This window comes from Equus asinus, chromosome 2, assembly GCF_041296235.1.
Source record: "Equus asinus isolate D_3611 breed Donkey chromosome 2, EquAss-T2T_v2, whole genome shotgun sequence".
In the NCBI taxonomy this organism is placed as follows: Eukaryota; Metazoa; Chordata; class Mammalia; order Perissodactyla; family Equidae; genus Equus; species Equus asinus.
Window position 1 is genome coordinate 89,973,882 of NC_091791.1, and position 16,044 is coordinate 89,989,925.

The window sequence follows — 16,044 nt, forward strand, 5'->3', positions numbered from 1 at the left end:
GTGACGTAGTGTTCCCAGGACGTCATCTGCAAGTTGGTGCTATAAAGAGTTTTCATTTTCAGCCAGGAGCTCCTGTTGATCCTCATCCATTTTCTGTGTCTGGTTGCCTTCAGCAAAGGCCTATCTCGTGTCAAGAATCTCTGAGTCTTCTGATGAGAAGACGGCTTTTCCTTGACTAGAGGAGGCTCCAGGGTTAGCAGGAGAATTTCCATCAGGCTGACATGAGACCAGACCTCCTGCGGAGCTCTTTCCTCACCCCACTCTGAGAAGCTGGGTGAAGTGCTCTATTTCCATTTCTTTTTCCCTCAGCATTTTCTTTTTAAAAGAGCCAAGGAAAAACCTTGGTAATGGGTGTTATGGAAACAGAGCAGTGACCTACATTCGCATTTATATAGGAATTTGGCAAAGTGCTTTATTCCTTTTTAACTGAGTCTTAAGCGATTAACCCTTTTATTATGACGTTGGTGTTGAAGGTTCCTGAAATTCTGTTAGTTTTAGGTTGTAGGTATAGTTTGGGACTCGTTTCGGTTCTTCGTTCTGTTTTCTACTACCAGTATCTTCATCTCTTGGCTTTTTACAGTGTCTGTTCAAGAGAGTTTGGAAAGAAAATTTGGAAAGCACGGTGGGACGATCCCCATTGTGCCCACGGCAGAGTTCCAAGACAGGATATCGGTGAGTATGCCTGTGACCCGGGTGTGTCTTACACACTCGACCTGCCCTCTTCCGTGACCTCAGGCCAGGTGGATTGATCAGAGTCAAGGGGTATAATCACCATGACAGTAATTATGTGCCTGGCGTGTGCTTCGTCCCTTCCTCGGTCGTTACGTTCTAAAAATGGAGTAAGAATCCAAGTTTAAGATAAATAATTAATATTCTTCTGCTTTTGGTATTTTCGCAATATGGATGACTCAACAAGTGATTCTAACGTAATTGTGACAAATTGTGTATCTTAACTCTTTTAAGCTTCAGAGAAATGGAGAGAATTGAAAAGTAAACATTAGATTGAACTATAGGAAAAATGGAAATTGCTATAGGGACTCGAAAAAGAGTTAAAGAAAGCAGATTAGAAAGGTGGCTTATGTTAATTAGCTCCTGGCAGGATGTGTCGATGGCGCATACACATCACAAAGGGAGTTCCTTCAGCACTGAAGGGCAGAAGACAGGAAGAGCAAAGTCACAGGAAATACGCCAGGAAAAGAAAGCTTGACCTCCTGTGGAAGAAAGACAGATTAAGTAAAGTTTCTTATTAAACAGTTGCTGGATCTCGTTCTCCCCATGTCCCGTGGTGGGGAGTACCACATTCTGATAACAATGCACATTGCTGCGGCTCTTTGAAAAATTTGAAGAGTTTTCAAGTGTTCCTGCCCTTTGACACGATAGTAACGTCCCCCTCTAGGAATTTATCCCAAGAAAATAATTCTAAAGGAGAAGAATGAGCCATGCATGATGATGTCATTGGAACTGTGTTTGCAGTCAATTTTTTAGATTATTTGTGATTTAACAGTCATGTATATATGGCAGGGAAATGGCTAAGTTATGATAAATTCTTCTTAGGAAATGTTCCATCGTGGAAGATAATTTAAGACTATATTGCAATATGGGAAGAAGTTAAGAATTTTGTTTTGAAGAAGAAAGGATGGTTTTGCCACCCTGGGTACTAACTGTTCCCTGAGTGAGCCTTGCGCTTTCCCAGAGCCGCGTCTGTTAGTTCTGGTCCCTCTGTCTGGATGCCTTGACCCACTCTGTGCTTGAGTATCTTCATATCTCTCTGGCTTTTCCTGAAAGACCCACTGCGTGCCAGCGTGTCCTACCTCCTGCCATCACAAGTGCCTCACAGCGCGCACCGTGCACGGCAGGCCTGGCCACTGCTGCCACCCTCAGAGGGGCTTCTTGCTCCCCCTCGGGTCACCCCATGTCCCAGCACGGGCCCGGCCCAGAGCGGTCACTCAGCTTGAAACCTGGGTGGGGAGTACAGAAAGAAGACAGTCAGCTAGTTAGGAAGAAGCTCTGATGATGTTCTTTTTATCTTTTTTTAGATAATCGTTGCCCAGTGTATTGGTCTCCCAGTTTTCAAATGCTACTAATTTTAGACTTTAATGCTGTTTCTCACCTCTTACCGACTTACCTATTTCAGAAGTCTTGTAATAAGTGTCAGTTGAAAAGCCGGGTTTTTTCCAGCTCCTTCCCCCTAGTCCGCCCTCCCCAGCCGTGCTCGGGCCCTGCCAGGACCTGCGTCACTGATTCTCCCGTCTTTTCGCTGTCCCTCTCCACCCCCTCTATGTCCTCAGTTCTCCACTCATCCCACCTGAGTCCCTGCTCCATCCTTGCGGTCACTCCTGGTCTTGTTTCCTGTCATCCTACCCCCTCGCTAACACCCGCCCCCCATAAGCCTGGCTCTCTGCCCCTCCGCGCCTGCGCCCCTGTGCCCCTGTAGCTGGAGGCCCTGCCGACAGTTCACCCCCTGACCGCCAGCCTCGGGGGTCTCCCAGAGGTGCACAGCAGCTGTACTGCTTTTCCCTGTTCTTCCGTTTCCTCACCTTCCTGGTTGATTTTATCATATGTACTCCTTTTCTCTCTCCTCTGCCCTCTCGCTCATGGCCTGGTACCTGTTCACCGAGGACGCCGAAGCAGTCAGCAAGCGTCCACATCTGCCCAGCTCCTATGCACTGACTTGGGTCGTGTTTCCTCTTGCTACCGAGCACTTCTTTGTGCTTCCACCTAAGCCCAGGTCTTGTTCTGGACATTGGGCAGACTGTTTCCAGCTTCCTCAAATGCACTGGACAGGCAGACCTGTCCCTCTCTCTCCAGCATAATCCGTTTTCTGTCTATTCAGTCATTCCTGTCAATGTACCAAATGCTGTCCCAAAAAATAGAAATCTTAATCCCACTGCCCCTTCCAGGTCTTGCCGTTTTTATCTCCCATATAGCAAAGCTCCCACAGAGTTGTGCGTACTCTGTCTTCTAATTGTTCCGTACTCGACCCTACTCTAACGCCTGCCACTCCACCAGAACTGTCCTCGTCAAGGTGACCAGTGACATCAGGTGTTGTCACAAGTGATCGCTTCCCCTTGAAATATTCTCTGAGCTTCCAGGACACCACATTCCCCTGGTTTTCTTCCTACTTCATCAGCCATTTCTCTCTTTGCCTCTCGCTGCTCCTTGTCATCTCTCCACCCTCTGAACATTGAAAGGCTTCGGTCCCTGAATTCAAAATTTTAGTGATTTTGCACAGCCTCATGTATATGCTGTCTCCTCCCACTAAAATAGAAACTCCGTGAGAACAGAGCATTTTCATTATTTTGTTTTCTGTTGTGTCCCCAGTGCCTAGAAGAGTGCTTACTTAGCACGTAGAGGGGACTCAATAAATGTTTGCTGAATGAATGAGTGAGTGATAGAAACCATATTCCACCTGTAAAGCAAGTTTTTTCTCTTAACTTGGTAAAACAAACTTTAACCCAAATGTTTTTTGATTGATACAAATGTTATAGAAAGATACCTTCTTAACTGAATACAGGCATACCTCGTTTTATTGCTCTTTATTGCACTCCACAGATACTGCATTTTTTACAAATTGAAAGTTTGTGGCAACCCTGTGTTGAACAAGTTTATCAGTGGCATTTTTCCAACAGTATTTGCTCATGTCATGTCTTTGTGTCCACATTTGGGTAATTCTTGCGATGTTTCAAACATTTTTATTATTATATTTGTTGTGGTGATCAGTGGTCTTTGATGTCACTATTATAATTGTTTTGGGGCCCCACAAACCACACTCGTATAAGACGGCAAACTTAATTGATAAATGTGCTCTGTGTTCTGACCGCTCCACCAACCAGCCATTACCCATCTCTCTCCTTCTCCTCGGGCCTCTCTATTCCCTGAGACACACTGATACTGAAATTAGGCCAATGCATAATCCTCCAATGGCCTCTAAGTGTTCAAGTGAAAGGAAGAGTCAGACGTCTGTCACTTTAAATCAAAAGCTAGAAATGACTAGTAGCTTAGTGAGGGAGGCGTGTTGAAAGCCAAGACAGGCCAAAAGCTAGGCCTCTTGACCCAAACAGTTAGCCAAGTTGTGAATGCAGAGGAGAAGTTCTTGAAGGAAATTAAAAGTGCTGCTCCAGTGAACACACGAATGAGAAGAAAGCAAAACAGCCTTATTGCTGATAGGGAGACAGTTGCAGTCTGGACAGAGGATCAAAGCAGCCACCACATTCCCTTAAGCCAAAGCCTAGTCCCGAGCCAGGCCCTCACTCTCCTCAATTCTGTGAAGGCTGAGAGAGGGGAGGAAGCTGCAGAAGAGAAGCCTGAAGCCAGCAGAGGTCGGCTCACGCAGTTTAAGGAAAGAAGCATCTCCACGGCATAAAAGTGCAGGTGAAGCAGCAGGTGCTGATGCAGAGGCTGCGGCAAGTTCTCCGGAAGCTCCAGCTGAGATGGTAATGAAGGGGCTGCACTGAACAACAGACTTCCAACGCAGATGAAACAGCATTCTATCGGAAGATGCCATCTAGGACTTTCATAGCTAGAGAGGAGAAGTCAGTGCCTGGCTTCAAACTCCAAAGGACAGGCTGACTCTCTTGTGAGGGGCTAATGCAGCTGGTGACTTTCAGTTGAAGCCAGTGCTCACTTACCATTCTGAGAATCCTAGGACCCTTAAGAATTATGCTAAATCTCCTCTGCCTGTCCTTCATAAATGGAACCACACACAAAGCCTGGATACAGCACATCTGTCTACGACATGGTTACTGAATATTTGAAGCCCACTGTTGAGACCTACTGCTCAGAGAAAAGATTCCTTTCCAAATATTACTGCTCATCAACAACCCACCTGGTCGCTGAGGAACTCTGATGGAGATGTGCAACGAGATGAATGTTGTTTTCATGCCTGCTAGCACAACATCCAGTCTGCAGCCCATGGATCAAGGAGTAATTTCAACTTTCAAGTCTTATGATTTAAGAAATACATTTTGTAAAGTATAGCTGTTATAGATGGTGATTCTTCTGATGGATCTGGACAAAGTAAATTGAAAACCTTCTGGAAAGGATTCACTATTCTAGATGTCATTAAGAACATTCATGATTCATGGGAAGAGGTCAAAATACCAACATTGACAGGAGTTTGGAAGAAGTTGAGTCCATCCCTCATGGATGACTTGAAGGGGTTCAAGACTTCAGTGGAGGAAAAAACTACAGATGTGCTGGAAACAGCAAGAGAACTAGAATTAGAAGTGGAGCCTGAAGACGTGACTGAATTGCTGCCATCTCATGATAAAACTTTAACAAATGGCAAGTTGCTTTTTATAGATGAACAAGAAAGTGGTTTCTTGAGGTTGCATCTACTCCTGGTGAAGATCCTGTGAAGATTTTGAAATGACAACAAAGGATTTAGAATATGGCATAAACTTAGTTGATAGAGCAGTGGCAGGGTATGAGAGGACTGACTCCACTTTTTTTTTTTTTTAAAGGTATGCTTTTTGGTGAGGAAGATTGGCCCTGAGCTAGCATCTGTTGCCAGTCTTCCTCTTTTTTTTTCTCCCCGAAGCCCCAGTGCATAGTTGTATATCCTAGTGGTAAGTCATCTTAATTCTTCTGTGTGGGACACCGCCACAGCATGGCTTGAGCAGTGCATAGGTCTGCACCCAGGATCCAAACTGGCAAACCCTGGGCTGCTGAAGCAGAGCCTGCGAACTTAACCACTCGGCCACGGGGCCAGCCCCTGACTCCAATTTTGAAAGAAGTTCTGTGGGTAAAATGCTATCAAACAGCATTGCATGCTACAGAGAAATGGTTCATGAAAGGAAGAGTCATTTGATGCTGTCAACTTCATTGTTGTCTTATTTTAAGATATTGCCACAGCCACCCCAGCCTTCAGCAGTCACCACCCTGATCAGTCAGCAGCCACCAACATTGAGGCAAGACCCTCCACTGGCAAAAAGGTTGTGACTTGCTGCAGGCTCATATGATGGGTAGCATTTTTTAGCAATAAATTATTTTTTAATTAATGTATGTACATTGTTCCTTTAGACATAATGCTATTGCATAACTTTTATGTGCACTGGGAAATCAAAAAGTTCTCGTGACTCGCTTTATCGCCGTCTGGAACCACACCTGCAACATCTCCGAGCTACGCCTGTCGAGTATTAATTGGATCAAGTTCAGCATAGATAACTTTTGTTGGTGACCCCCTTTAAGTTTTTATCTAGCATCTCAGGATATGTGTTCGATAGCTATATATGTCATATTAGGAGTAATGGTGATAGTTAATTGTCCTAAAATTTGAGAAAGCATTCCAAAAAACAAATTAGATCTGTTGAAACAAACTGACTTATAGAGATGATTGGCATTGGAAAGAGATAAGCTGACTTGGTGGTCGAAGGCCCTGGGTTGTCTCCCAGCTCTAAAAATAGCTCTCTGCAACCTCGGCCAACTTCCCCCATGGTTTTAGTTTCCTCAGCAGTAGAACTGGAGGGTTGGGTGAAGAGCTGCTTTAAAAGTTGGTGGCACTGCTGGATATACAGTCAGGATTCTACCCCGGAGCCGCTCTCAGGGGTGACCGGACTCCTTTCTGTGGCCTGTGTGGTGTCCCTGTTTCGCCGGGGGACAGCTGAGTGCGCTGTGATGTGAACAGTGTCATGTGCTGCTGTGGTTTGTCTGCCCCTGAGATGGGCGAGCCGTGCTGCTCCCCCTCCCTGCCCTCGTGTTTCCTGGTCGGTACTGTATTCGTCATTGTACTGTGACCGCATTTTGTGAGTGTTTGTTTGCTGTCAAATATAATGAAAACTAAGTTGTGGTTAAAACACAACTACTAAAATAGGTATCAAGATACTGTACAGAAATTAAGTTTATACTGAAGGACAAAACACTCCTGCCTGGCCATCTCTTGACCTCAGATCCTTTGTGCTCTCATAGACGAAGCGTGTCTTTGTGTGGTCTTGTTGACCTTATGCTCTTTTTCCTGATAGGGTGCATCTGAGAAGGACATCGTGCACTCTGGCTTAGCTTACACCATGGAGCGCTCTGCCCGGGTACGTGTGCACGTGCTGGCTGCGTTTCTGCTCGTTTCGGGACAAATGGCTCGACCGTGATGTCTCAGCTGCCAGGCTGTGTGTGCGGTGAAAGGAAAGAGCAGTCTGTTTGCATGTTCCTCCGCTGCGCGGAGCAAAACACATCCTTTTCTGGTCTTAAACGATGAGCAGTGTTGTTAGGGTCTTCAGGATGTTTACCAGGCTTTTGGAAACTAATCATAATGCCAAGTTAGGAAGGAGTGATGTTTGGCAGTTAGCTAAATATCAAGTAGTTAGCCAAGCTGGATTGCAGCTCAGCCCCACTCTCACAGCTACTGGGAACTGCCTTACTGCAGAATTAGTATAAGTAAAAGGTTTTTTGACCACTTGATCCTTATTTCAAGGCCTTAAACACATTTGAGTCCAGTTTTCCTAATTTTTTTTGAGTTCTGATTCTATCCACTTGGCTTTATGTTGAAATACCATGAGCAGATATTAATGGTGGTGCTGGTTGTTAATTTTTTTTATTGAGCATGAATTCACCCTTTTAAAGTATCAATTTAGCAGCCTTAAGTGTATTCCCAAGGCTTTGTAGCCATCACCACTGACTCCAGAACATTTTCGTCACCCCATTCTTGGTTCTTTTAAATTATCGCAAAGCATATCATTAGATGCCCTCGCTCCAGATAACAGGATGTCAAGGAGCACAGAGACAGCTCGTATCTGAGCCTCTCAGGAACGCTTCTTCCTGCCACCTGGTTGGTGCTCTCTGTCAGTCCCTGAGAATTAGCCCTTCCTGACTAGAGGTGGTTCTGCTGCACTTTAATGGTGACAGGGTGGCTTGTCCCAGGCCCGCCTGTGCCTTGTGTGTCCCTGGCCCTACTGCTTGATTCAGAGTGGGCTTCACTGCGCTTTCTCCTTCTCTGCAGCAAATCATGCGTACGGCCATGAAGTACAACCTGGGGTTGGACCTGAGGACGGCCGCCTACGTCAACGCCATTGAGAAAGTCTTCAAGGTGTACAATGAAGCTGGTGTGACCTTCACATAGACGGATTGTAGCTGACCTCCGCACCACCCTCTCCACCTCCTCATCTGCAGACCTATCGCGAGTTTACATGTAACCACGGAAGTCTATCTCCTCATGACTTAGTAGATAATGGACACCATCCTCAGCAAGTCAATCCAAATCAGCCCCTTAAGAGGAAAGAAATTAAGCTTAGGGGATCATGTACAAGGTAATGAGTGTGAGAGTAGAAATTACCTGTGCCAGAGAGCCATTTGGGTGTTTGGCCTTTCCGTAGAAAGTCTCTGCCGTCTGGCTGTGCCGCCTTGCTGTGTGGCTGCTTGCCAGCCCCGGCAGGGCTGTGGCCCCAGGGAAGCACCTGTTGTCCAGAAGCCGTCAGCTGCTTGCTGCTTCAGCTCTGGACAGGTCTGAGACGTGCCCTGACTTCGACACATTTAAGAAGTAGGTGTCTGGCACCTTCAGAAGGTGGCATGGTCCTCAAGTGAGTTATTGGTATTTTACATCAGCAAAATAACTCAGTTTTACAGGTTACAAACAAAACAGAAGCTCTTTCTCTTTATGCATTTTATTCTTTTAGAATAAAATAAGTACACGCTGCTGTAATAAAATTGCCTTTGATCACTTAACAAGCCTAACCCTGACTCAAGCAGTGAATGCCTATAAACATAATAAATGAGAAAAGCTAGTATTTTTATAACATAAAACAGTATCCTTTATAGCTTATCAATCGTGTATTGTTGTCCAGCAAAAATAAAAAGCCCGATGGAGAATTAAGTTATCTTCATAGCTGCAAGTGACGGGGGCTATTTTTGTTACGACTGTCGGAATTCACTAGCCACAATTATGACATCTAGTCCAAAGAATGCAGTAACCTCCTTATCATGTTAGTTCATTGTTCTTCTCTTTGGAAGATCTGTTGTGTTGACTAATTAAACAATAATTCAAGTAGAAGGTCCCAGAAAAAAAACCCTTGGGCTCCGTGTTTGGAGTCTGCCTGGCAGCTCTGAGCGTTGCCAGTGGCCCCGACTTGGCCTGACTCTGCGTCCTCTTTCAAAGGCCTCACATTCTGCACACCGCTTCCTTGACAGTGGGCTGAAAACACCCTTGGGGTGAGTGTTTTGTTTGGGAGTTATTTGGCCAGGGCCTTTTCCATAGTAGTGTCCCAATGAAGTACTAGATATTATTTATGTAAGAATGAGCTTTTTTTTTTTTTAACAATAATATCCTTTCAGAAATTTCTAACTACTTTGTAACTGCATGACTTAACCTGGTGATAAAAGCAGTTATTAAAAGTCTACCTTTTCCAAAGCTTATGTTTCTTTTCTGTGTTTTTATATTTGGTAGTGTTTGTTTAGTAGATGATAAAACTACAATCGGGTTTCTAAAATGTTTGAAACCACCGCCTACATAACATTTCTTTCTGCTATACTGTGAGCTGCCGAGATTTTATCCTGAAGTTTTTTGTATTTCGTTCTGTTAGACAGTTGTCAGTGGTTATTCTTGGGGAAGAGGTTCTCGTGCCTAAAGCTGATACACTCAAGTAATTTTTAGTGCCTTTTTTTAATGAAGGAAGGCTTCATTGATTAGGGTTTTGTTTTTAATAATTTAGCCCCAGAATGTAATAATTTAGGACAGAATACTAACCGTGTTCGGCAGGACTGGGTTCTAGACCTGATCCCACCAATTGCTTACCTGCCAAATCTGGAACATGACTTTCAGCTGGACTCTGTCTGGTCCTAATTCTGCGTCTCCATGGTTCTGAGCATCCAGTCTGGCAGTGGATGAACAAGCCCCCTGGCACCATGGACACACTGAGCTCTTCCCGAGCCGCTGGTGTCCACTTGCCCTCTAGGTGGAGCACTGACGTGTTGGGGAAAGTGATAGGGAAACAAGGTCCAGAATGTATGTAGAACAATACCGGCTGGGGCACTCGTTTCAGTTGTAGCCTTTGGCTAACATTGGGAGTGTTGATAGAGATTTTTTTAAAGATTAGATATATGTTCATGGGTGTTATTGATATTGGTGCTAGAAAAGCAGTATTGTGCACGCTAGCTATATAAAGACAGCACGGCACTGGTGTCTGTCAACCGTGGTTCCTGGAGGTTTCAGTTAGAAAATTCTCGTCAGTTACTCTTGGCTTCACAGAAATTTTCTAATTTATTTACTTTAAAACTCACATATAATGCTCTAAAGTTAATTGCTTCTGAAATAGCCGTGGATGGCTTATGTAGCGCTTGAAGAATACTTAACTGTTGCCTCGTAAACCCCTACAGCAGAACGTGTTCTCATTACCCTGACGGATGAAGTTTAGGGAAATGAGAAGTAAAATCTTGATTTTTTTTTTTTTTTTTTTTTCCAAACCTGGCGCCTTAAACTCAGAAGCTTTAAGTAACTTCCCTAAACGTCCCTGGCAGGCTTTCTTAGCCTGCACTCGTTAAGGCAGTCAAAGCATGGCACATGGAGAAAACTACATCTGTGAACCTTGTATGAAACTTCTGCAAAAGAATTTTCTTTTTTCTTTTTTTGCTTTGTAATGTCGATGTTACGATTTTTTAATTGTTTTTTTTACAAATAACTTTTATTGGCTTGTTTTTTTAATCAAAGCTTACACATAGTTTAGACAGTTTCTCAGCCTCAGCACTATTAACATTTCAAGCCATGTGTTTATTGAGGACTGTCCTTTGCATTGTAGGATGTTTAGCAGCATCCCTGGCCTCTACCCCTTAGATGCCAGGAATACCTTTCAGTTGTGACCATGAAAAGTGTATTCAGATAGCCAGATGTCCCCTGTGGGGCAAAATTACCCCCTACAGAGAATTATTGGCGTAGAGAGCCAAATAGTTCTACAAGACTTGTGAACGACAGCTCGTCCCCTCCATCCGTACCCCACCACACCATTTTCTACTCCCCAGAGGCAACCACTTCCAACGATTTTAAACGTTTCGTTTTCATTCTCTTCAAATCCTTTGCCCAGTTTTTAATTGGGTTATTTATCTTTTTATTGTTGAGTTGTGGGTTCTTTATATATTCTGGATATGTGACCCTCATCAGATAATACGATTTGCAAATATTTTCTCTTATTCTGTTGGTTTGTCTTTTCATTTTCTTGATGGTGTTCTTTGACACAAAAGATTTGAATTTTGATCGAGTCCAATTTATTTTTTCTTTGATTGTTACATATAAGGGTCATATTTAAGAAACCGTTGCCGGGCTGGCCCAGTGGTGCAGCAGTTAAGTGCACACGTTCTGCTTCGGCGGCCCAGTTCTGATACCTGGTGCAGACATGGCTCCGCTCGGCAAAAAGTGTCCCACATGTAAAGTAGAGGAAGATGGGCACGGATGTGAGCTCAGGGCCAGTCTTCCTCAGCACAAAGGATTGGCAGCAGTTAGCTCAGGGCTGATCTTCCTCAAAAAAAAAAAAAAAAAAAAAACAAGAAACCATTGCCTAATCCAAGGTCACACAGGTCTGATGAATTCTAACAAATATTTAAAGAATTAACACCAATCCTATTCAAACTTTTCCCCAAAAATAGAAAAGGGAATACTTTCTGACACCTTCTGTGAGGCCGTTATTACCCTGGTAGCAAAGCCAGACAAAGACATCACAAGAAAAGAAAACACCATCATCTCCTATGAATATAGACACAAAAATAATCAACAAAATACTAACTAACAAACTGAATCCAGCAGCTCATTCTAAGTATCATCCATCGTGACCGGGTCGGATTTGTCTCAGGAATGCAAGGGTCATTCAACATAAGGAAATCAATCAATGCAGTACACCCCATTAATAGAAATAGAACGGGGCGGGGGGCATAATCATCTCAAGAGATGTGGGAAAAGCATTTGACAAAATTCAAGGCCATTGCATAATAAAAACACTCAGCTAGGAATAGAAGGAACTTCTTGAACACGATAAGGGACATTTATGAAAAACCCACAGCTAACACTCATTGGTGAAAAACAGAAAGCTTCCCCTTAAGAGGAACAAGGCAAGGATTCTTGCTTTCGCCTCTGCTATTCGACATGTACTGGAAGTCCTAGCCAGAGCAATTAGGCCAGAAAAAGAAGTAAAAGGCATCTGAATTGGAAAGGAAAAGAGAAACTATCTCCATTTGCAGATGACATGATTCTATATAGAGAAAATCCCATAGATACACAAACACCAAAAACAAAAACGTACTGGAGTTAATGAATTAAGCAAAGTTGTAGGGGCCAGTCCTGTGGCCGAGTGGTTAAGTTCACGGTCTCTGCTTCGGCAGCCCAGGGTTTCGCCAGTTTGCATCCTGGGCGCGGACATGGCATCACTCATCAAGCTATGCTGAGGCGGCGTCACACATGCCACAACTAGAAGGACCTATGACTAGAATATACAACTGTATTGGGGGGCTTTGGGGAGAAAAAGGAAAAATAAAATCTTAAAGTTGCAGGATACAAGATCACAAAAAATCAGTTGTTTTTCTATACACCAGCAATGAGCAATCCGTAAAGGAAATAAGGAAAACAATTCCATTTACAATAGGATCCAAAAGAATAAAATATCTAGGAATAAACTTAACCAAGGAGGTGAAAGCTTTGTACACTGAAAACTACAAAACATTGTTTAAAAGAGATGAAAGAATACTTCAATAAATGGAAAGACAGCCCATGTGCATAGGTTGGAAAAAATATTGTTAAGGTGACAATACTCAAAGTAATCTACACATTCAAAATTTCTATCAAAATTCCAGTGGCCCTTTTGCAAAAATAGCAAATCTGATCCTAAAATTAATGTGAAAGTGCAAGTGGCCCCAAATAACCAAAACAATATTGAAAAAGAAAACTAAACTTGGAGGACTCACACTTCCGGTTTTAAACCTTAATACAAAGCTATAATTAAAATTGTGGTACGAATAGAATACTGTCAATTATACTTTTTTAAAAACTGGCACTGGCGTACAAACATAGACCAATGGAATGGAATTGAGAGTCCAGAAACATGTATGCTCACTTGGTTTTCAACATTGGTGCCAACACCACTTGTATTACTTTCCTGGGGCTGTCTTAAAAAATTAGATGGCTTAAAACAATGGGACTTAATTGTGTCAGAGTTCTGGGGGCTGTAAATTGAGGCATCGGCATGGCCGTGCTCCCTCTGAAGCCAGCAGGGGAGAACTTCTTGCCTTTTCCTAGCTGCTGGTGGTGACCATCAGTCCTTGGCGTTCTTTGGCTTGCAGCTGCATCACTCCAGTCTCTGCCTTTGTCCTCTGTGGGTGGCCATCATCCCTCTGTGTGTCTGTGTCTTCTTATACGGACACCAGACTTATTGGATTAAGGTCCCACCCTACTCCAGCATGACTTCATCTTAACTAGTTTCACCTGCAATGACATTATTTCCAAATAAGGTCACATCCTGAGATACTGGGGTTAGGATTTAACAGATCTTTTGGAGGGACACAATTCAACCTGTAACACCATTCAGTGAGGAAAGAAGAATCTCTTCAACAAAAAACTCTGGGACAGCTGGATAAACACAGATAAAGGAATGAACTTTGACGCCTTCCTCACTCCGTGTACAAAAATTAACTCCCAGTGGATCAAACACCTAAATATAAGAGAGAAAACTGCAAAACTATTAGAAGAAAACAGAGGTAAATCTTCACGGCCTTGTAATGGATTCTTAGACATGATGTTAAAAGCACAAGTAACAAAAAGTAGACAAATTCGAATTCATAAAAATTAAAAGCTTTTGTGTGTCAAAGGAGATTATCAAGAATGTGAAAAGACAACCTACAGAATAGGAGAAAATATTCACAAATCATGAATATGATAAGGGCTTAACATACAGAATGTTTAGAATATTCTGAAATAAAATATTTTATAAATATTTTCAAATAAAATATTTAAGATGGAACTCAGGAATAAAGAGACAAACACCCAATTATAAAATGGCAAAGGACTTGAATAGACATTTCTCCAAAGAAGAATACGAAGAAGATAGACAAACGTCCAACAAGCACGTGAAAAGATGTCCAACATCATTGGTCATTAAGGAAATGCAAATCAGGGCCACAGTGAGATATGACTTCACCCCTGCTAAGATGACTTTAATTTTAAAAAATCAGAACATATGTGTTGATGAGTATGTGGAGAAATAGGAACCCTCATACATCGCTGGTGGGACTGTAACATGGTACAGCCACTGTTGACAACAGTTTGGCAGTTCCTAAAAGAGCTAAACATAGAATTACCATATTGCCCAGCAATTACAATTCTAGGTAGGTGCATGCACAACAGAAATGTAAACATATGTCCACATAGAAACTTGTGTAGCAGCATTATTCATAATAACCGAAAGATGAAAACAACCCAAATGCCTATCAACAGATCAATGGATAAACAAATTATGGTGTGGACATACAATGGAATATTATTCAGCCACGAAAAGGAAAGAAGGACATGCTATAGCTTCGATGAACATCAAAAACATGCTAAGTGAAAGAAGCCAGACACAAAAGGCCATATATATGGTTCCTTTTATATGATATATCCAGAATAGGTAAATCCATAGACAGAGAAAGGAGATTAGTGGTTAGAGGGGACTGGAGGGGAGTATATGAATGAGGAGTGATTACTTAGTGGGAATGTGGTGTTTTTCTGAGATGATGACAAAGTTTTGAAAGCAGAAGTGATGGTTGCACAACATTGTGAATACCACTGAGTTACACACTTTAAAATGTTTAATTGTGTGTTACATAAATTTCACCTCAATTAAAAATAAATGAAGGGAAAAATAAAAACCCACTAACTTAGACTTGAACCTCAGGAACCATCCAGGGAGGCTAGTTGCAAATTGGCCAAAGTTTCTGGGGAAACATGTGCACAGCAACTTGATCCTCCGAGCCTGCTGGAGACGGGTCCTGCCGTAAGACCACCCTCTCCTGGGAAGCCTGCAGTAGCAAATGCTGGCACAGAGCAGTGGCCTCAGGGAGCTGCAGGAACCTGGGGATACTTGGACCTCTGCAACCCTCCCACACGTCATGAAGCTGGTGGGACAGGGCAAGCCTGTGCCCTAAATGACAGCAGGGTCAGCAGCATGGAGTGGTGGCCCTATGGGTCTAGGAGACTGTGCCAATGTGAGGTGAGGAGGCTGTGGCTGCTGGATGCAGAATCCTTGGTTGACAGTCATCTTCATTCATCGCTTTCAATAGGTTATCCCACTGTCTTCTGGCCTCTGTGGTTTCTGATGAGACGTCACCTGTTCATCTTATTGAGCCTCCCTTTTATGTCATGACTTGTTTTTTTCTTTCTCTTTCAAGATTTTCTCTGTGCTTCAGCTTTCCTCAATTTCATTATGAAATGCCTAGGTGTGCATCTATTTGAGTTTATCCCGCTTGGGGTTCATTGAGCCTCTTGATGGGTTAATGTTTTTCATCAAATTTGTTGTTTCAGCCATTTATTCAAAGAATCTTTCTGCCCTTTTCTCTCCTCTCCCTCTGAAAAAAAGTTGATTCTGACCGTATTTTTGCCAGTTTTCTCATCTCTTTTACAGAGAAGAGAATTTTTGAGGGAACTTGCTCCACCATTTTCTCTGACATCACTCTCTATCGCTTTTTTTTTTCTTTTTGCTGAGGAAGATTAACCCTGAGCTAACATCTATTGCCAATCTTTCTCGTTTTTTGCTTGAGGAAGATTTGCCCTGAACTAACATCTGTGCCAATCTTCTGCATTTTTTGCTTGAGGAAGGTTAGCTCTGAGCTAACATCTGTGCCAGTCTCCCTCTACTTTATATGTGGGTCTCCACAACAGCGTGGCTGACGAGTGGTGTAGGTCCACGCCCAGGATCCAAACCCAAGAATCTGTGCCACTGAAGTGGGATGCACCAAACTTAACTAGTACGCCACGGGGCCGGCCTCACTCTCTATTACTTTTTACAACACGTTTATAATTTATCTGAGGTTCATGTCACACCCCTCATTGCACAGCACACGCAGTAAAAAGAAAATGAGAGAGAGAAGTACTTATTCTAGAACAGCACA

At 43.1% G+C, this 16,044-nt stretch overlaps 1 protein-coding gene across 2 annotated transcripts in view; it reads left to right on the top strand.

Annotated features, from left to right (window-relative positions):
• GLUD1 (glutamate dehydrogenase 1) overlaps nt 1–9,334 on the top strand; it is a 38,868-nt gene extending 29,534 nt beyond the window's left edge. For both annotated transcript variants that reach the window (XM_070493603.1, XM_070493612.1), the window contains exons 11-13: nt 581–672; nt 6,960–7,022; nt 7,931–9,334. In XM_070493603.1, coding sequence (XP_070349704.1) covers nt 581–672; nt 6,960–7,022; nt 7,931–8,050 — 275 coding nt within the window. In that variant the 3' untranslated portion in view covers nt 8,051–9,334. The remainder of the gene's footprint in view (nt 1–580; nt 673–6,959; nt 7,023–7,930) is intronic.
• Nucleotides 9,335–16,044: the final 6,710 nt, after the last annotated feature.